This window comes from Spinacia oleracea, chromosome 1, assembly GCF_020520425.1.
Source record: "Spinacia oleracea cultivar Varoflay chromosome 1, BTI_SOV_V1, whole genome shotgun sequence".
Lineage (NCBI taxonomy): Eukaryota > Viridiplantae > Streptophyta > Magnoliopsida > Caryophyllales > Amaranthaceae > Spinacia > Spinacia oleracea.
The window spans coordinates 94,266,812-94,288,932 of NC_079487.1; the positions used below are offsets into that span (position 1 = coordinate 94,266,812).

Here is a 22,121-nt window from a genome sequence, read left to right on the forward strand (position 1 = left end):
ATTAGGACGCTCAATTAAGAAATCCATATTATAATTACGAAATGGAGGAAATACCAATTTAAGGTATTCGTAGTATAAAGTTTGTAAGAACAAAACACGGAGATTATATTAATTATAGCACGATCACAAAAATGTACAATCAAATTAATCATGGTTGTTCATTAATTGTAGGATATGTATATATACGCACTATAATGTGATCCATATATCAAGATGAAGAAAAAACAATGTGAACCGTAGGACAAATCAAATATTTCATTAAAATAATAAAAGTGATACTGTTAGAGTTATAGTATTCAGGAATATCATTCACTACAAGAATTTGTATCTTTAACGACAACCTAATTACGACGGGTCAAAAATCCCGTCGCAAAAGCCTTTTGCGACGGGGCTAACAACCAAACAATGACGGGAATAACCGTCGCAAATGTCTTTTACGACGGGTTGACGACGGATTTACGACGGGATTTCTATTAACGACGGCCCCCTTTTATGACGGGTCCGCGACAGGAAATCCCGTCGTTAATTAACGATTATTGGCCTTTCGCGACGGGATTTCCCGTCGTTAATAGTACAATTTCTTGTAGTGATTGAATCATCAAATTTGCTCGGTAACAGATCGATAGCATCGACAGTCAAAACAATATCCAATGGCATAATAACGTGCAAATACTCCATTATACGATCATTCAACTGAACAAAAGATTCTCAGGAAAAAAATCGAAACCTTTATCCAATTATCTAGTAATATCTAATCCTCCAATAACGCCATTTAAATCTACCAGATTTATTTTCCCAAAACCTTCCATTCCAATTCTCTAATAACATCATACCCTCCAAATCTCCAATGTACTCCGTACCACTATTGGCAAAATACATACATATTCACATAATTGTAAAATGTAAACTCTCGCAACTCGGACGACTTGGAACAAAAGGAACGTAAAGTTTAGATGTATATATATATATACAAAAAGGGTTAAGAGAAATAGGATAAATTTTTGTTGGAATCTATCTTTATCATACCAATTTAATCATGGCAAGACTCTATTTTTTTTTAAAAAATAAACCTAAAATATTTTATATGTGATGACATGAAAATCCTACGTGGACGCTCTAAATGCTTTTTCACATAATTGTAAAATGCAAACTCTCGCAACTCGGACGACTTGGAACAAAAGGAACGTAAAGTTTAGATGTATATATATATATACAAAAAGGGTTAAGAGAAATAGGATAAATTTTTGTTGGAATCTATCTTTATCATACCAATTTAATCATGGCAAGACTCTATTTTTAAAAAAAAAATAAACCTAAAATATTTTATATGTGATGACATGGAAATCCTACGTGGACGCTCTAAATACTCTCCAAAAAGCTCCCCTTTATATATATATACTAGATTTAAAGCCCGTGCGATGCACGGGTTAATTTTTTTTTTTTTATGAGATATTTTTTCAACTTTAAGTGATAGTTAAGAATGGGTCTTTATTTATCTATTAAATTTTTAAAAAATAAATGTTTAAAATTTATCTCTTATAATCTTTTACCGGATCTTTATTTATCTATTTTTAATTTTCTCGTACTATCTTTTACTCCCTCCATTCCTTTTTGTTGTTCCCATTTCCTTTTTTGGCGTTTCTTTTTGTTGTTCCCCTACTGAATCTTTACTATTTTTGGCCATAGTTTTTTTTTACCAATTTACCCTAAGATTCCCCACTATTTACCAAAAATATACCCTAAGATTCTACCCTTTCCCACCCACTTTTACCCCACCCACCTTATTTAATTATTTAACCTAACCCCACCCCCCTCCCTTTATAACCCGTCGCTTTCTCACACTTCACTCTCATCCCTCATTCTGATTTCTCTCTCTCACCTCTTCGGATCTCTCTCTCTCTCTCTCTCTTATTTCACTCTCTCTCTCTCTTAAAATCCCTCCCCTGTTCTTGAGAAAACCCTAGGTTTTCCGCCTCTGTTCTGGGTTTTCCTCTCCAAATCTCTCAAATCTGAAACGTTTTCGCCGAAAAACTTTCATAAAAATTACTCGGATTCATTTTCCGATTAGATCCCCTCTATGTTTGTCCCCTTTTTGGTCCCTAATCGTCGCTGATCTTTGTTTTTCTGGTACGTGATGGGTTCTTCTTTGTCTAGAACTCGAGATGATTCTGGGGTGGGAACTTCTGGTCAAAGAATCCCCGATTCCAACTGTGATTGGGGATCCAAGTGCAACTGTCCCAATAACGAGCATTCCTACTCCGCCGAATATAAAAACAATCTGTATTTGGCCCAAAAAGAAAATACGAGTACTCGAAACTATTTGGAAGAATGGTTTCGGAAGAGGGAAGTGGAGCCAGGAGAGGAGGTTGAGTCAAAATATGACGATCGGAAACCCACTCCCTCAGATCTGCGTTTTTTCGGTGAAGGAGATTCCGACGAGGTATTACTTTTGATTTTTTGCGATTTATTTAGGGTTATTTATGTCGGTTTTATTAAAATGGTTTGATGATTGTTTGCATGTCTAAAAAAGTGGGATTTGATAAATGTTGGATTTATTTAGAGTATTGTTCATTGAACTCGGATTATTTATTGGATAAGTTGCTCTGATTTCCCATTGCATGTGTTAAAAATGCAGATCTGATATTATTTCGAATTTGTTGGGAATTTTTTAGAGATTTGTTGGATTCAATCGGGCTTTTTATGTTATTTTTTGCTCTGTTTTCTCATTGCATGTTGTTAAAATTGAGTTCTGATTTTATTTGGATATATTTGGAAATTATTTGAAGAAAATCGGAATATTCATGTGTTTTGTTGATCTGTTTTCCCATTGCATGTGGTTAAAAATGGGATCTGGATGTATTTGGGATTTTTTTGAAATTTTTTCGGTAAAAATGGGATCTGGATGTAAAAATGGGATATGGATTTATTTATCTTTTTTACTTCCTAGCAAAATTTATCTTTTATTATCTTTTACCGGGTTTACAATTTTAAAAGACGAACATATCTGAATCATCCACCTAAATCGCATCCATATGTCAAACTGCTAATAAAGCAACTTAATTCCGTCAAAAAGAATGCTAAAACCAGATATAATAAGCAAAAATTAGGAGAGAAGAAGTACCAATAGATTCATGTAATGGTCAGGATCAAAGGATGGGGAATTAATTGTATCCAATGTAGCGTACTTTGAAGAAAGTGTACTTGAATTAGCTACTGAAATTGTTTGATCCGTGAAATAGAAGCTCGATAAAGATTAACTCGGCAAAGAAGTAATCAACATCGTGCAACAGAAAAAATAACACCATTGAATCTTCTCGGAGACTCGGAGTCATTGAGACATGAACGTAAAGGGATATTTTCAGCAACAAAATTCACCTTAGATGGTAATACAAAGCTAGAACAACGATGTGATTAAACCATAGGTAAAAGAATGGTCATATTATACAAACTATGGAAAACCGATATGATTTTGTCCAAGGTCGTCAAAAAGTTGATCTCAGGATCTTTGAAGCAATGTTAATCATAAAATATGATCAAGATGTTAACCGAGTTAAAGAACAAATCTAAACTTTAGCATAATTCTTTGCCTTACTTAGGATAATCCTTTGCAATTACTCGTATCCATTATGGCAAATCATAAAATCATTCTTGGAAAAAAAAAAAAGTAAGTACCCTACACAATGCCTACAAAGTATAAAGCATTAACAAATGAACAAATACTAATAAGGCTTACTATGAAAAATACATTCAACAAATTAAAAACAAATTATTAAGAACAAATTATACAAAACGTTTATTTGCTTAAAGGAATACGTTTATTTGTGCTGAAAGATATTTATTATCTCAATTATTCATCCCAAAAGGTTTCCCTCTTTATATATACAAAAAGGTAGAAGAGAAAGATAATTTTTTGTTGAAATCTATCTTTATCATATTATCTACTAATTTAATCATGGCAAGGGATCTAATATTTATTTTTTATTTTTTAATAAACCTAAAATATTAGTTAATAATATGTGATGATGTGGAAATCCTACGTGGACGCTCTAAATGCTCTCCAAAAAACTCCCCTTTATATATATATATTAGATTAGATTAGTGTGCGAACCAAACACCTCTTATCACTTTTAATTTGAAAATTAGGAATTTTTTTTTTGACGTGGGGAATTAGGAATTTTAATAACAGATAAAAAAACGGAAATTTAGGGAAGATTAATTTTAAAAAAATAGGGTTTAACGTTTGAACTCTGAAAATCATGGAGATAGGGTTTTGAAGTCGACAAAGGAGCCACACTCTACTAACATATAAAAAGCTGACTTTTTTAATGTACTCGTTGCTTAAATTCGAACAAAAACTACCCATTAATACTCTCCCACTACTCCCACTTCTCTTGCGCTTTAAAACTGCTCCGATTTCACAAAATCACAGAAACCTTCAATTAATTTCCCCCTTTTCTTCAACTTTTGAGGGGAAGAAAGTTGAAGAAATTCAGCGGGAAAAACTATTAGGATTTGAGGAGATGGGTAGTTCAAAAGATGGGTCAGTTGATGAAGAACAGCCTAAGGGCAACAACCCTACATCTGTTGATTTTAATGATTATGCGGTTATTAAGGAAGGAGAGGCTGAGATTCTTATGCATCGAAATAATCAAGTGTTTTTCAATAAAACCCAGGTGATTTTTTGAATTGAGTTTTACTTATTTCTGTAAATTTTGATCTGGGGTTTTAGTTAATTGTTATTTTTGAATTGGTATTTTGGGTATTTGTTCTTAAGGTCTCATTTTTACTTTTGATGCACTGGTTTGGTGTTTATGAATAATGATTTGTGGGTTGTTGATTTCTGTAACGTTTGATTCACAGTGGGATTAGATTGATGTTTATGATTAGGGCAAAGTTCGAACTTTTAATCTTGGTACATATATTTGAGCTTGTTTAATTTGGTAATGTTATCTCATCGTTTTATGGAGGAAGTGTTGAATATATTGGTGCATTTTCAGAATAGTCACATTGCTTTACAAGTGCCTTAAACATACTCATTGGTTTATGCTCAATTTAGCTGTAGCTCTGTGGATTTGTGTAGCTTAACATGTGGCAATCATTGGGTTTTATTGATTTTGCTAGCTTAATGTTTATTCCAGTGACAAGCAAGTTCTTATGGAGTGATAGGCTGTACTAGCTTAATGGTTTATCCTGTGACAAGATAGTGGTAAGTAGCTGAGAAGCTGTAGAATCGCGAGTTGAATGACGTTCTATGGGTGACTGTGACTCTGTGAGATTGATTTTTAGACCACCGAGTGATGTTGAGATCTTGTTAGTGCTAGCATTACGAAGAAGGTCTTCATTTTGTTTGGCACATGGAATTTAGTATGATTGGCATTTGTTTTTTTGGGATGAACTTTTATCGTGATCGCGGAATAATTCCATGATTCTAACATATTATCCCGTCTTTCATATTAATTAGGTTAACAATCGGGATATATCCATTGCTGTCCTGAGAACATTTATAAACAAACGTAAAGAAGAGCATGAAGCATTTTTGTCAAGAAAAGCAAAGGGGGCAGCTAAAACATCTGAAGAAAAATCTGACACCCCTGCTTCTGAGGATGTGACAATGGAATCTAAGGCTGATTCCCACACATCTAATGGGATTCATGATACTAATGCTACTGATGTAAAGCCTGAGGATGCTTCTTGTGGCACTGCAGCAGAACCAGCTCAACCAAGCAATACCCCAGGAGGAAAATTTCAGCGGGAACTAAAGCCGCCAAGAGTTCTTGAGGTATCGAACTATGATTTGGTTAATTTTGTCTAGCTTGCAGGAGATGCTGAAATAGGCTAATCTTAAATTTCTGCAATGAACATTGTTATACTGTATTTTTCTCGGAGATCAATTTTTCTTGTGTCCAACTCTGCAGGCTTTGTCTGCCTCTGGTTTAAGAGCTCTTAGGTATGCACGTGAAGTTGAGGGACTTGGTCAAATTGTTGCCTTGGACAATGATAAAGGTAAGTTTCTTTCAGATTGATGTATCTCGGTCTAGCTCTGTATATCAGAGGTTGGTTCCTATAGCATATTTTTTCCAAGGTTTATACATGGTTTAAGTAAACTTATGCTGTTAGTAGATTAACATTGATAGATGAACATGCTGTTGGTGGTGCATACTTGCATTTAAATCATTCCCTCTCTCTTTCAAAATATTAAACTATTGTAATAAAAAATATTAAAAAAGGTAGTGTAGCTTGAGGAGGAAGGTCGGTCAGTAGAAGGAAATGAGAATAAAAAAAGTGCTATGAACAAGGGAGAGTAGGCAAAGAGAAGGCATCCAGAATATTGGGTTGTCATTTTTGCTTTGTTTAGGCCTTGGGAGTGAATCAGGCCGCTCGAAAGCTTGATAACTATCCTATTATTTTCTTTAATGCCATATTATGAATCAAAACCTCTTTCATCATCCTTTAATCTCTGTTCCAGTTATATTAATTCTAACAACTATATCTGATTTTTACAGTCGAATGTCACTAATTATAAACATTATTAATTTTTCATCAGAAAGTGAATCTTATGTAAATGCTTGTCAAGCTAACTCTAGCAGAGTTATATTTGCAATGTAGTTTACTACAAAATTTTGTCAAATAAAGTCGAATGTTTGATCACAAAAGTCAAGTCTAGTCGTTTATTTGGATTGGAAGCCGTATTCGCTCGAGATATGCATGATTCTTGTATTTTTGCATGAGGGAAGGTCCATTATTGCTGTTTTACTAATAGTGTTTACCAAATTTTTTGTAGCTTCTGTTGAAGCATGCCAGAGGAACATTAAATTTAATGGTTCAGTGGCAAGTTCAAAGGTGGAATCTAACCTAGCTGATGCTCGGGTTTATATGCTTACTCATCCCAAAGAATTTGAAGTGGTATGGTTTTGACTTGTGAATATATTCCTAATCTTGCATGAACCTTGTTTGGAGTTGACCTGTAAGGCTGGAAATGTATTGATACTCTTTAAGTCTGACTATCTCTTTTAAGTAGGAAAGAGAGCTGCTCTCTTGTTCTTTTCTTTGGGTCTTAGTTCGATCGCATTAATCTTTCTTGGAGGATCTTGGTGGATTTGCTTTCAGAACTTAGTTAGAAGTGCTATTTTCTTTTTGTTTATGGTCTCTTTTTTCCTTTGGGAATTTACTATATTGACGTTCACTTGCTCTCAGGTTGATCTTGATCCATATGGTTCACCGTCTGTGTTCTTGGACTCCGCCGTTCAATCTGTTGCCGATGGAGGCATGCTTATGTGCACAGCTACAGATATGGCGGTGTTGTGCGGGGGTAATGCAGAGGTTTGCTATTCAAAGTATGTATTTTGATCCTTCTCAATTTTACTTGGTGAGCTCCCATGCGGCCATGCCTGCTTCTCGATTGAATGTTTCAGTGCTGACTGTTAATTATTCAAACAGGTATAATTCAATTCCATTGAAATCTAAGTACTGTCATGAAATGGCTTTGAGGATTTTGCTGGCTAGCATTGAGGTACTCTACCTTATAGTTTAAACTACCTCTTGGTTTTCAGAAATGTTTAAACTTCAGTTTTTTTTGTTCCTTTGTTGTTGGGGGGGGGGGGGGGGGGGGATACTACTTATCGTTCGCACTTTCCAGTTTTTCGCCTTTATTACCAACTTTACTAATCAATTAATTGCTTTTCAAGCACTTGGCATGTATATCTTCTTATGTTTGTGTCTTTGTTTTAAAAAGCGCGCTTAAAGCTCGGAAGCTTAGAAGCTCACAGCAAAACGCTTCTGCCAGCCGAAGCCTAGCGACATACAGGAAGCACCCGCTTCTGCGCTTCCCGTAGTCTGGGCACAACATACCCTTCTTTTTTATAAAAAAAATAAAGCTACGTGACTGTAATCTTCTTTTTTAAAGTATCACATGATTTCTTTTTTTTAATAAGCGAATATTTGAGGGGTTTATGAAAACCCTAGTGCAATTTTCTAGCCTTCTCGTCGGATTCTAAATTTTTCTTTCATCTTTTCGATTTCTCTTTTTTTTTTCCATCTTTTTTTTCCATCTTTTTTCCATCTTTTCTGAAATTTTGAAATTTTATTATTTCTTTCCGGGTGCGCTTCGCCTACGAAAAGCGTGCACTTTTGCTTTGCGCTTAAGCTCCAAGGCCCTTTTGCGCTTCTGTGCGCTTCATGCTTTTTTAAACTAAGGTTTGTGTATGATAATCTTATGTTCTGCACTGCTGCTATGAATAGATTTAATTGATAAGTCAAAGACATCATTGTGATTAAATGTTCTGTTTATTGTGGGGTTTGAAGAAGATCTTTTTTCGTTTCCATTCCTTCATAGTTCATGTTTAGGTCTCAGGTGATGATTGTACTGTTTTATAACTTAGCGAGTGCCTTTTACAAGGCTCCTACCTAGGACTAGAGAATGTGGGGGGGAGGATCTTCTGCATGCAGTAAGGGAGATGTTGCCTCTGTCAAATGCCATTTCGTAAATTCATTTGACTCGTATTTTATTCTCCAACCACAGATTACAATATTGATCTTGGAACATTGACTCTAACTTTATTGAAAATGGAATAGTGAATGAACTGACCAGCAACATTCTCAACAATTTGTCTATGAATATCAGTCTTTGCGAGCAAACTTCTTAGGTATTTGTCTATGAATATATGTAATCGTAATGATCTAGGTATTTGGTTTGTATTGATTCTTGTTTGGTTTGTATCGATACTGGGAGCACTGTTTCAGAATAGCAGTCTCAATGATTTGATTAGCAAAGAGTGCTGCAATCTCAGATCCAAAATAACCTGTTCGGTCTCGCTGCCAGCTGTTTCAGTTTTTTTGTTTTACGATTATTCATATGATTTTTAAAGTCTTACTCCCTGCATGTCTGAATAAATGCATCATTTTGATCGCAACACTTGCCAATGCATAACTTTGACCATTAATATCTCTAATTATTAAAAACCAAGTCAAAGTTAGCCTGTGAAGAGTGTAAAAATACAAGTGATACATTTTATTTAGAAAGGGAGGGAGTATGATTTATATTGAATCATGAACTAAAGAAAGGTCATTCCAACATTAATCATATTGATTTTGCAAACTGACAACTGGAAACTATTTCTGTGCATATTTTTGTTTTGGAAAATTTGGTAATATTAATCCAACCTTTGGCCAATTTTCTTTTATTAAGCCCACCTACGACATATTTTTTAATAATTCCACCTTTACTACCCAACGACTTTTATTGGGCCCAATACGTCATAAACCTATTGTAGGCGGTAATATGTCCCTACGTGGCAGTACTCTCTCTCGTTATATTCAGTCATCATCATCAATTCATCACCATCTCGATGACTTTTTCACCGATTACTGGTCACTTAAGCCTAATAAAAGTCGTTTGGTAGTAAAGGTGGGATTATTAAAAAATATGTCGTAGGTGGGATTAATAAAAGAAAACCGGCCAAAGGTTGGATTAATATTACCAAATTATCCTTTTGTTTTTAGTTTTCTACGGAACAGAAAAATGGAAACAAAAAACGAAAACAAACGGGGCCTTAAAATTTACTCTAAACATGGAAAGAGTGTTCTTTTTCTCTGTCTTCTTGGCATTCTTGCTACTCCGTATTGTAGTAAGATGAACTTTTCAGTACTCACTGCAGACCTATTCTTTTTTTTCTGGTCTAATAATATGTACTACCCCGTCTTTGTGAAATTTTGTCACATAATAGAGTAAATAATAGTAGGAAGGTAAATATGTCATGGGTTCTTTGTTAAGATGTTACTTGTTTCATATTTGTCAAAATGAAAGTTCTGAATTATTGTTGGTCCTTTTTCTCTGAAATGCTTCATATGTATACAGTTAGGGCTAACCTTTTAAATTACTATGCAGAGCCATGCAAATCGTTATAAACGCTACATTGTTCCTGTACTCTCTGTACGGATGGATTTCTACATTCGGGTTTTTGTTCGCATATATAGGTGGGTGACATCTTTCTCAATTAATTTATGATGTTACTTGTAATTTACAGAGCACACTGTGCGAATACTAAATTTTTTGTTGTTATAGTTTGGATTCTTACCTTCTCTAGTTGCTCCGCTCACTATCTTATGTCTTGACGAGTATATGAAATAATGCAGCTCTGCAAGCGCTATGAAGGAGACTCCTCTTAAACTATCATATGTTTACCAGTGTGTTGGATGTGATTCTTTCCATCTACAGCCTCTGGGGAGAGCTGTCTCCAAGGTAATGTTCTAATTATGAATCATTCGTTGCCTGTTTGTCGCTCTTTTCTCCTGCAGTGTTGTCAATTGGGTAATTGCCGCTTGTATGGATCATGTATGTACATATTTTTCAATTTCATGTGGGCTTTTGTCAAGTTTGTTATCAGGAAGAGAGGGGGGGGGGGGGGGGGTTGGAGGAGGGAACATGAACTTCTGAGTATCCGTGTTTATGTTCTTACAAACTCTTTTTTCTTTTGTTTATTTTTTCTTTTGTTTTCTTTGTTTCGCTAGAACAACAACATGAAATACTATCCCGGCTATGGTCCTGTTGTCCCAAAAGAATGTGCTGATTGTGGTAAGAGATTTAACATGGGTGGGCCTATTTGGTCAGCTCCTATACATGATCAAGATTGGGTGACATCTATGCTATCAGATGTGAAAGCCATGAAGGATCGTTATCCTGCTTATAATCGCATCATTGCGGTGCTGACAACTGTTTCAGAGGTATATATTTTCTTTTAAAGAATGCGATTTTCACCCTCTCTAAATGAAGTAAACATCTCATGACAATAGATCATAAGCTGTTATGAGTAATTTGTACAAGTTTCTTATGTTTTTGACATGTTATGCAGGAGCTGCCTGATGTTCCATTGTTTTTATGCTTACATAACCTTTGCGGAACATTGAAATGCACATCTCCTTCGGCTGTTATATTCAGATCAGCCGTACTGAATGCCGGGTATCGTATATCAGGAACACATGCAAGTCCTCTGGGTCTGAAAACAGATGCTCCCATGAGTGTCATTTGGGATATCATGCGCTGCTGGGTAATTACATGGCCTACCTTCTCTGTGATCTTGTACTGCATAAGAATGTTGTATCTTACCCAACTTTTTCAATGACTAGTTAACTTTTTCAACTCTGCTTGGTGATATAGCAAACTGGATTACTGGTGGATTATCTATATAAACATTGTACACTCTGAAGATGGATTTCTTTCTTAATTTTGTAAGTTTTGTTCTGACTACTGAATCACCGCTTGTGTGGTGTAGGTGAAAAATCATCCAGTTAAACCTCAACCTGCTGATCAATCAGGAACTGTGATACTCTCCAAGGAACCAGAACTTCAGGTAACAACCTCCTTTATGCCCCCTGTCTCCGTCTCAAAAATATACATACCTTCTTTCCGAAACAATAGGCCACATTTGTACCTGGTTGTCAAAGCTCACTATGTTGAGTGACTTTAGTCGGTAGTTTTTGCTAAGATATACTTTTGAAATGGGAGAGTTTTTATTCTTATGATATGAAGAGTATTGTTTTCATCTCATCATTCTTGTGGTGTGGTTGTTCATCTACTAGGCAAACTTTACCCGAGCAGTCGCCTCTCTTAGCAAGGCACAGGCAAAGAAAGTAGCTCGTTTTCTTCCAAATCCAGAAAGGTACTGGGGGCCCAAGGTCCGTGGAGGCCGTCAAATTACCAGCAAACATGTATCTCTTATGGGTCCAGAGGCCATCAATGGTTCTGTAAATCATGAAGAAGGTGAAGAGTCTGATGCTAAGCGTCAAAAGACCGACCATCATACCTCTGATTCATGATAATCCTCTTTAATTATGTTTTTATGTACCTCAACAGGGGATGGAGGTGAGGGACTGATAGCCATAGGAAGTCCAAGAGAATGAAGCCATCCTGTTCTCATTTTTTTTAAAAAGTTTTAATTAGGCTTCTATGTTCTGCCATTTTTGAGTTTGGCCTATGTTCTAGATTTTACATCCATATATAATGTTTGCTTAATATTATATTGGTAGTTTTGTGACTAACTGTATGATTCTTTGTTATTAAATGACAATTTCTTGATATTGATCAATGGAATTTTCAGGCATTACTCCTTCAGATTAGAGATTGCCTTTCATAAGGGATCATTAAAACATAGTACAATAAGATGATCAATCAGTCATGAAATCTTCTCTATTTCTGATTTTTTTTGTGCATCATTCTTAAAAGTTTAAACCTTACGAGTTTTCTTTTTTGAAGTTTTTTTAGACGAGCAATCAGTCATGAACTTAACTGAGTGATCATGAAAGGTGACTGTCAAAGCGTTGCCATGCTATATTAGTTAAAGTAAACCTCTGTTCTTATCATTTAGCTCAAAATGATGAAAGTATTTATTTTTGCTACTTCTTTTGAGTGTGTTTGTTGTTGTTTCAATGAGGGGAAGAGCTCCGACAATAAATGTTTCTTCGTAGGAAGGTAATTAGGCTGCAACGAGTTGGCTGATCTTCAACCGTGAGAAAAGGTTAGCGTAGGTAGGTAACTAACGAGGGATGAAATTCACAGCATACGAATATACGATCACAGCAGAAGCGAGTCCATAACAGAACAAAGAGTGCATGGTCCACAAGATAGAAGTAAAAAATGTAAATTTTATTCATCTAAAAGCTCATGGTCTACAGATATCGCTCCGGAATAGCATAAGCTGACCATAACAACTCAGAAAAAAAAAATTGCTGAAAGTAAATGCAGAATTTTAGAGCAGCTGCTACTCTGCTAGCCTATAAATATTTCCCCCAACTCTAGCTTCAAGTAAAAAAACAGGTGTTTTAAGACATAAAGAGTTGAGTTTGGGAAAACAAGAGAATGAATCTTTATTGGTGGGATCTACTTGGCCTCGGTGTTGGCAGGTGGGTTGAGCTCATCCCATGCCTCGATCCATGTGACCATGGCATCACCAAGCTTCTCAAAGTAAGGGTCTATCTTGGCTAGTTTATCCTTAACCTGTGTAGCAAGTTCTTTGTAGCAGTCCTGAACAGTGGTGCATTCCTTTGGAATCACAGCAGATTGGAAGAAGGGAATGATCTCTTCTTGCCAGAAAATACCCTTATACTCTTTCCTCAAGTTTGTGAATGGGTTGCTAGCCTTGCTGTGATAGATGTAGGGAAGTCCAGTCTTCACTCCCAATCCCAAGTGATCACAGATGACCTGAAGTTACATTGTCAGTAAAACTTGTTTCGATACATTAAAACTATTATTCACTTCATGTGTATGAATAAAAATTACCTTAGTGCACCATCCAGCCCACATATCGTCGTAACGTCCAATAGGCTGACCATCGCCCATGAGACCAAAGTACATGGCAGGGCCGATAAGCTCACGGTCAAAAGCCAGGTTCATACCACACATGGGGAACAATGTGCCCTTTGGGATAGTCAAAACTGTGTCCACATACCTGACATGACCATACATAACCAATGAATGAATCAAAATTAAATTTCAGACAAGCAGAAAATTATTGGATTGATGAATAGGTGCACTAGGAAGCCACCTCTTGTTCCTCTCAAGGGGCTTGACAAGTTGAGTGGGTGCATCGTAATCAGGGATGTTGAGCCACAGACCATGGGAAACAGCAGTTGGGACACCCTCGCGCAGACTGAAGGGGTATCCACGGACAAAGTCAGCACCATCACGGAAAGGGTCGTACAAAGTGTTGAAGAAGAAAGGTGTTGATGGGCACAGAAGGTTCTTAATGTGCTGCTCAAGGGCATTGATATCGTTGCCAGATGGGTCCTTGGCAACCTATATTTGGATATAACAGATTAAAGGGACATTAGACTAAGCATAAAATTAAAGATATCATAAAATTAATGTAATCTGGAAGGAATTAGCAGATTGAAGGATTCAGTTCAGGGAATAGACAAGGATCAGAGATTTTAGAGATAAGTTTTAAACAATACAATAATAGAGAAAACTGCACATGGTATAGCAGGGAACAGCAGTCAACTAAATTATGGCAAAACACATAAAAAATTGAACATATTTGTGTCATAATCCTACAAAAATATTCCAGAAGAATAATTGTTTCTAGCATCAAGGCAAAGATCGGCTCATGATCTTGTCGCGGTATCAACTTGAAGAGATCCAAAGCTTTATAAGAAGCATCAATTTGATCTTTGCTAAACACGACCCACAGTGGTCTAACATAAATACTACAACCACCTCTGATCCCCACCACCAAAATTCAAGGCAAAAATTCTGATAGAGAAAGAGTTTGAAACAATATCTCAGTAATGGAACAGAAAAGTGGACCAGCTGAAGCAATATCATTCATTGACAATGATACATTGACCACGACACTTAGCGACTCTCATACTGTGATTGCCCACGGTCAAGTCATATTCTCAAATATCCCCGCAACAACAATTGGGAGGGGACTGGAACCTATCCACCCAGAACTCGCCCCGAATCCGGATTAGCCCCTAAGGGTGAACCGGGTGCTAACATCAAAAATATTCTCAAATATGTTTATTATAGCTGCACATGAAATTGTAATGCTTTCTAGATTGAGAAAGAAAGGAAATCAAGCCATAAAATGCCATCTGTTTCATTTCTTTCCAAAAAGGTGCAAGATTTATATGCTTTACTAAACCCATTATAGACTAATAGTACTGTGAGAAAAGAAAAGTTTGTTACTTTTTTATAGTCAAATCTAACCTAAACAGGAAGATCTCATTCATATTTCAAATGTTACCTAGGTGATCAATGCTTTAAAATGTATTAATGCACCATTTATTTGAAATAAAATAGCATCAAAACTTTATAAATTGAATAATAAATTACATCCCGTAATAAACAATGCTTATCAAAATTTCCATCCCACCCAAAATTCAATGACATAATCATCATCAAGATATCACATTGTTAAAAAATAACACAATTGACAACACATCAACAATTACGAAAAGTACTACCTCCAATCCAATATTGTTTCGTGAAATGGCACATTACTGGTTCAAATTACACTGTAAACACGATAATTAATTGTTGAAGGACATATTCTAAACATCATGCAATAAAAAGATGATTAAAATCCCAACTTCATAAAAATATTTGAAAAACCCCAGATCCATAATGATAAACCCTGCAAAATTCAATCAAACCGAGAAAAACAAAAAACTCCCAAAATTCAACAAACCCATATGAAAAAAACTTTAAAATATCAATTCCCAGATAACAAAATCAACCAATTAATCCAAAAAATAGAAGAAGAAAAAAATGAAAAATTGGACTTACAAAGCAATCATCATCAATGGTGTAGATATACTTCTTCTTAGAAACCATGTAACCAAAGCAACGACAAGCAGAATCCTTAAAAGAGATGCAATTAGCCTTAGGACCCAGAATCTTGTTAATGTCATCCCTATTATAAAGTTCATAATCAAAACCTTCTGGAACATGAATCTTTTTTGTGGGATCGCCATCTTGTACGATGATTAGATGGTACGGCTGGAAAAAGGGTCTCCACATTTCGAGGAAATCGAGGTTTCTAATTGTCGGAATGACAATGTCGAGCTCATCTTTCAGCAGGGGTGTTGCAGAGGTCGACGACATTGATGTTGTTGGAACAAAAACAAAACAGGGGAGGAGAGAGAAAGTTATAGAGAGAGAGCAAGAATGATAGTTTAATTTTGTGTTGAGGAATTTTGAAATTTATAGAGTTTTTTTTTTTAAATGAGGTAATTATTATTTTTATTTATTATTATTTTAATAGATGCGAGAACGGCGTGAGAGGCACGTGGTTTTGTATGTGAATTCTCCTTAGTTGTAGGTTTTTAACTTTTCGGGGGTTGTATGTGAAGGAAAGAGCGTTATTTTGGGGCCTACTTTTATGGTTTTATGTTTGAAATACTTTTTTCTATGTAAAAATAGAAAGATACTCCGTACTTATTATTATTTTGGAAAATAATTATTTGTTGGATGTATGTGATTCATAAAAGAAAAAAAAATTATTGCTTTATTTGAAGTAAAGGAAAGAAATGATTTCGTGAAAATAAGATTCACAAGAGAAGATTTATATCAAAAGGATTTTTGTTACATTGTCAGAGCATCTAGATAATGTAGGATTAGTTCTGCATTTTGCTTAAATTTTGTGTGATAGACTCGTAAGTTGTAACCTCGTAGGTTAAAAAAGAAATAAATACACAAATGCCTACAGTAAATTACTACTCCGTATTTAAAATTAAAAAAATGCCTACCACAAATGCGTTATGGTGTTCATACATACGTATAAATCTCCCACATGATACAACAAACATGACTTACATGAAAATTCTTGTTTTTTATAAAGTTGGCAGTTATAAATTTCACATTTATTTTATTTAATGTGTCATGTTTAATGTTCATCAATCACATTATCGAAATGAAACTTCTTGTTTTAACTAGCTAATTAATTACTACGTAAGATCTAAGAGCCACATCCTCGTTACATAGCTTTGGTTGCCCCATCCCGATCTTCACCCAAGTTTGGGTACTTTTCTAATAAATTACATGAATATTATTTGGTTAGGAAAGTTCTTCATTAAGAATATATTGTGTATTATTGATTTCATTTAGGTACTACTTATCTTCTTTCACACATGCATTAAGCCAATAAATCACATTATTTAATTATCTATTCTAGTGACGGTTGGTTGTTAAATAATTTTTTTTTTTTTTTACGTAGAATAAAAGAACAAAAACAAAAGCAAGAACTTCTCCTAAAAGAAAAAGGAAAATAGGCAATATAATCGGGTTACAGTGGTTGCAGAGTAGGAACAATGTCATTCACAACAGCAGAAGCTTGGCGCCAGATGAGCTTGGTGCACTTGGGATCTCTCCCCTTTATAGATAATACATTTGTGAAAAGATTTACCCTAACGCATAATATTGAAGAGCGATAAATCTTGACTAACATCCGAGTGACCACCTTGCTGCAAATTAGTAACCAGAACTGTAGAATATGTATATATAGAGATGGAGGGAATTGAATGGGAAAGAGCCCAAGACATTCCATATGAACAAGCAAGCGCCTCAGCGTGCGAGGTTTACACCACCATTCCGAAAGCAACGCTTTCTGTATCAAAAATCCCATGACTTGATGTGTACGAGAGAGCCCAACCCATACCAGCTCCATTTTCTGGACCCACCTCGATCTAGGTCATGGGAATAAGTTAGAATCTTATCATTCATATATACCTGCAACTGTTGAATTGCGACCTGAATACGGGAAAATACTGGACTAGGGTTTACCATTTGATGAGGGAAAACATAATTGTTCCATGTGATCCAAAGGCTCCAAAGATCGAGTGGCTATAAAATATTGCATCCTTTGACCATTTCTTCCATCCAAATTGATAAACTGTCGGATATAATAGAAAATCCAGACTTAGAAAGAAAGATTCTCATCAAAATTTGAGTGGATGCCCACATCCCACTTCTCAAACCTCTTGTGTGACCGAACACAAACAAAATACATGCTGAATGTCCTCCTTCGGCCTGCAAACCACATGCATGATAAACAAGTGGAATCAATTGGCACACCTTGCAAATTTAAATTTGACTTAACAACAATCACCCCAACCAAAAATTTCCAGATAAAAAGCTTCCACTTTGGAGGAATCTCCAGCGCTCAAAGAATTTTATAAAAGTCTTGAGAAGATTGAAAATCGAAACTTATACTATTATCCTGCTCCATATTTTGAATGTAAGCATAATTTGTCTTTACTTTCAAATAATGTTAATTAGTGCTTCAATTTTCAAATTATAATAATTTTTCTACAATATTATGCGCGTTCTATTCGATCTTATTAAAACTTAATTGTTACAAGTTATTTTAGTTATAAAATAAATATTTGAATATTTGTCCCTGAACCTTTTATTTGAACTTATAACTGTGTATTCATTGAAGTAAGCGAAAAGACAGTAAATAAAACTACATTTGGTGAATCTTGATATATATGTCTCCTTGCATAGTTGCATGCTAAAATGGAATGTATCAATACAATTAATTTTAGTTTTTCAATTATTCTCTTTCAACGCTTTGCTTACCTTTTATTTTTTTTAACTTATCAACCATACAGTACTCGTATGAGTCGTATCATATGTTATCTACTTATCTTCGTCAATGATTTCATTTTTAATAGTCTATGTTCACTCTTATAGGAGATAAGGAGATATGTGTAGTGTAGGTTGTTATGTGTGCCTCGAATCTTCCTTGAAGGATGTTAGGGTGTTATAGTGGAAGGTCTGACTTCAAATGGACATATCTCATGATCTACTCATTAGATTGAGTTGATTCAAGTTGGAGGTGAAAGCTTGGCTCAATAGCTTTCCAACGCCTGGTCATAAGCTCATTTTGGATGAGAAATGAGTGAGTTATGACTGTTTTACGAGAAACTGTCATGTAGCAGGGGAAGTTCGGCCGAACCTTCTGGAGGTTCGGCCGAACCTGCTGGAAGATCGGCCGAACTCTTAGGTGGTTCGGCCGAACCTGAAGTCAGAAGCTTTGATTTTGGAGGTTCGCCCGAACTTTGGGTAAGTTCAGCCGAACCTGACCTTGCAAAGGTTCGGCCGAACTCTGCGGGTAAACTGTTTTCTTCTCCGCAAGGTTCAATCGACGTGGCCTTTTCTTGTCCCTTAGATTGGTTTGATGTCTAAATACCAAATGTAATGAGATTTTCAGAATTAAGAGAGAGAAACACAAGTGAGGTTGAAACCCTAGATCTAAGCATACATAGAATTCTCTCTTCTTCACCTTTAAGAATTCCTCTTTGTAATCCTTTCTCCATTGAAGAGTAATACAAGCTCCAAACCCTCCCCCATGGTGGATGTAGCTCATTGAAGAGTGAACCACCTTAAATCTTTGTGTGTATTTTTAATTTCTTTAATTATTTCTTCTCATTATTCAAACATCAAATTGTCATACAAATCAACATTCAAGCCTAAAAGGTCTTTCATTTATAACATAGGTAATAGAAAATGAGTTAAATGCAGAATATAATAAATAACTTTTTTTTTTTGGAGGGACTTATCAGAATTTTCTTTATTCATAAATTATACGTACCATGATAACATTATTGCATATTGACTTAAAGTCATGCAGAAAATTATACTTGTACCATTCGATGAGACGAGGACACGTAAAAAATAGAGGAATTATATTGTACTCCGCATGTTGAAAAAAAAAATCAGAGTGGCAGTGAAACAGAAGTTAGGCTGCTTAGATGAGTTGGACAAATCCAAACAGAAGTTAGGCTTCATATGCGGAAGAGTTTATTGGTTTTTGTCCCACTAACCCACTTCATTAGATTAAAAGATCGGAGTAACTTATGGTGCGAGGAACACTTTTCTTGGCTCTGGACTCTATTTTCTCAGATGGTTTCTCCATGTTTTGGGTTAGATTCAATTTTGAAGTTTTAAGATTCTTAAATTTCAGACGTATCCGTAGTCAATGGGACTTGAAAGAGTATGTTTCCAACCAACTTTTGCTCCCTTCTTCCTATCTTCCACTCAACTTAAAGTACAACCGTCTAATATTGGACTGAAATTTTAATTTAGAATGTGAAATGGGATTGTAGTGGAAGGAGGAGAGTACGATAGACTTGTAAGCCCAATGAAAGTTCCACATTAAAATTAATTGACTATAGTGGGAGTAACTCTTCAATCTTATAAGTTGATATTTTCTCTCTTCTTTCTTCAATATGAGACAACTCACAGGTTGATAACATTAGGTTTCAACGGCACCTAAAACTCTCACATTACGCATAATCTTTATAGACTACAGAGTATCTTTTATGATAATTTGGCCTCATGATCGAAATTCTAATCACGAATATCGCAAATATAATAATTCGACTGTTTAGTCACCATCATCAAACCCTAAATTTTAGTAGCATGAACACTAGAGAACTCCAATAGTCTTATCTAGTTTGTGATCAAAGCAAAATCGGATTAAAATTGAACTTTGAATATAGAGTGTTGGGTGCTAAACCACTTTGAATTAATGTTAAGCGCAATCCCACTAATATTATCCCAGTTGGTCTGTACGCAGTTACGCACTATCTATTGCATTGGCTAACTGGTAAATAGAAAGGGCCTGTTTTCAATGACCCAATACGATCCAATAAATAAAACTCTGAAACCAATCCTCCTAACAGGTAGGGTAGCCCAAATGTAGTCGTAAAAGTTTCAACCATAAACCTTAAATGTTGGATCCAATTGGGCCAAACCACATAAAATATATGCTCGGATGGATCTTCTGGTCCACAATGTGTAATTGGGCCAAGTATCAGACCACAAATAAGTAACTAATGGTGATTAATGGATTATTAGGTGAACCAATTAAGAAGATGATATTCCAATCTCATGAAAAAATTAACCATTTGCCATTATGAGTTAATGACAACACATACATATGTAACAAGTCTATGATTTTTTTGGCAATTTTTACAAGTCTATGTTGTTGGCCGATAACCTGATATTATGATATTATCAAGCGCCAAGGAACATGAATACAAGTGTGACCGCCCCTTCTCCGTATCATAGTTACAGACCGGGGGAACTCTACCTCTCGAGTACACAAAAAGGTCCATAGACTAGTTATTCTTCTTAGCATATTACTATTTCCCCCAAACAAAACGATTGTAATCATCCTTGGTAAGGTCGAGGAGGCCCTAAACAACCAAACAATATCAAAATCATGGTTATCGTACAATATGCTTTTGGAGAAGCTGAAGTTGAACAATCTTATTCAAGTGCTTTTTAAGGAACAAGAAAAATAGTACTTGTAAATTGTTATGTTGCACTTTGTTGTAGCAAGAGGGGTTACGTTATATATGCTTGATGCTTCACTTCCTTTAATTTGTTTTTGCTCTTTTTTTTAATTAATCTTGTTCTATTTTTCATTAACTTTCCAGCCAACAAAATTAATAAAAATAATTAATGTTAATAAATTAAGAATTAGTGCAATTGATGATGATGATGATGATGATCAAGTTTTGGTGTGGCAAAGGATGAGATTCACTTTGGGAAGCACACTTAGAGAGAATATATATGGACAATTCCTTTTAAGCTAAGACCAGACTGTAAGGTTGCATTTGGGCTCCTGGGTCCTATTTCCAGACTGTACTAAGGTCCCCCATCAGATTATACACCCAATCATTCTTACTCTACATCATTAGCTCAAAGAACTTCTTTTTTCATTAATAATACTGCGTACTACAATTTCTATTTAAATTTAAACGGCCTCTAACTTAAAAGATATGTGTTTTCATCATATAAATCATGTGATCAAATCGCGTCTATAACATTTGTATATAGAAAGTTATTGGTGAATGTAATAATAGCATCTTTATACTATACATGGTGATTGAGTGAATGGTGCACTCCTCAATTATTAAAGATGATTAAAATTGTGATTCTTAATAGATAAAGCCTACAATTCAAATCATATTAATTTCATTGTGTGTTCGATCGTTATGGTTGGTGAGGTTTTCGAATTTCGGTTCATAATCCGGTAATATTTGATGTTTATCCATGATTATAATTATATGAAAAAATCAATTTATATGAGTTATACGTACTCGTATTAACTTTTAGGTCGTATTGGTTTGAGTTAATTTATTTTAGTGATACTATAATTTCTGGTTGCATGAAAGACCATTAGACAAACAAACTAATGTTTCCCATGAGTTGGTACAAATTGTTAATTAAAGTTTAGATAATCGAAAATGATAAAAGTCGCAACATGTGACTTTTAAGCCGTGTCACAATGATAACATGGCATGCTTATGTGTCATGATTTAAATTGAAAACTAAAATATTTAACTTATATAACCTATTATACATGTTACAAACAAAGGTAGGAAAACTTTAAAATTTTAATTTGATTCTTTCTTTATATCGACTACCTTATTTACATATTTTCATAGTAAAAATATTGCATTGATAGTAAAAATATTCTGATGACGTATAACTTACGTGGCGCTTATGTGTACCAATTAAACTCCGACACGTAAGATTGCGACAACTTAATTTTGTTGCAACTTGCGACCTTTATCATTAAATAATTGGACCACGAACATGAGAAAAATCAAGG

The 22,121-nt window shown here is 35.1% G+C and overlaps 2 protein-coding genes across 3 annotated transcripts; one reads left to right on the top strand and one right to left on the bottom strand.

The window, feature by feature from the left end:
- Nucleotides 1-4,261: 4,261 nt before the first annotated feature.
- Nucleotides 4,262-12,106, top strand: LOC110793168 (tRNA (guanine(26)-N(2))-dimethyltransferase 1). Of its 2 annotated transcripts, XM_021998009.2 has the most exons (13): nt 4,305-4,673; nt 5,462-5,779; nt 5,916-6,003; nt 6,782-6,903; nt 7,195-7,334; nt 7,438-7,510; nt 9,884-9,972; nt 10,132-10,237; nt 10,507-10,719; nt 10,848-11,042; nt 11,268-11,345; nt 11,575-11,755; nt 11,849-12,106. In XM_021998009.2, the coding sequence occupies exons 1-13, from the start codon at nt 4,326-4,328 to the stop codon at nt 11,893-11,895; spliced, it is 1,998 nt and encodes a 665-aa protein (XP_021853701.1). In that variant the 5' UTR covers nt 4,305-4,325; the 3' UTR covers nt 11,896-12,106. The 2 variants fall into 2 exon arrangements, with proteins under 2 accessions (XP_021853700.1, XP_021853701.1); XM_021998008.2 differs by having other exon boundaries at nt 4,262-4,673; nt 11,575-12,106.
- A 516-nt stretch (nt 12,107-12,622) lies between these two features.
- Nucleotides 12,623-15,675, bottom strand: LOC110793170 (probable UDP-arabinopyranose mutase 1). The gene is made up of 4 exons (XM_021998010.2): nt 15,281-15,675; nt 13,536-13,786; nt 13,271-13,439; nt 12,623-13,192 (listed from the first exon to the last, which is right to left on the bottom strand). Exons 1-4 carry the CDS (start codon nt 15,596-15,598, stop codon nt 12,872-12,874), a joined length of 1,059 nt encoding a protein of 352 aa, XP_021853702.1. The 5' UTR covers nt 15,599-15,675; the 3' UTR covers nt 12,623-12,871.
- Nucleotides 15,676-22,121: the final 6,446 nt, after the last annotated feature.

What these genes read in the sequence shown, in the direction of transcription:
- LOC110793168 (XM_021998008.2), top strand. Translation starts at nt 4,326, where the DNA reads ATGTACTCGTTGCTTAAATTCGAACAAAAACTACCCATTAATACTCTC. An exon ending in GCAGAGGTTTGCTATTCAAA is followed by an intron (nt 7,335 to 7,437) that starts GTATGTATTTTG and finishes TTATTCAAACAG; the next exon opens with GTATAATTCAATTCCATTGA. An exon ending in TGCTGACAACTGTTTCAGAG is followed by an intron (nt 10,720 to 10,847) that starts GTATATATTTTC and finishes CATGTTATGCAG; the next exon opens with GAGCTGCCTGATGTTCCATT.
- LOC110793170 (XM_021998010.2), bottom strand. Translation starts at nt 15,598, where the DNA reads ATGTCGTCGACCTCTGCAACACCCCTGCTGAAAGATGAGCTCGACATT. An exon ending in CCATTGATGATGATTGCTTT is followed by an intron (nt 13,787 to 15,280) that starts GTAAGTCCAATT and finishes ATCCAAATATAG; the next exon opens with GTTGCCAAGGACCCATCTGG. An exon ending in GGGCTGGATGGTGCACTAAG is followed by an intron (nt 13,193 to 13,270) that starts GTAATTTTTATT and finishes ATGTAACTTCAG; the next exon opens with GTCATCTGTGATCACTTGGG.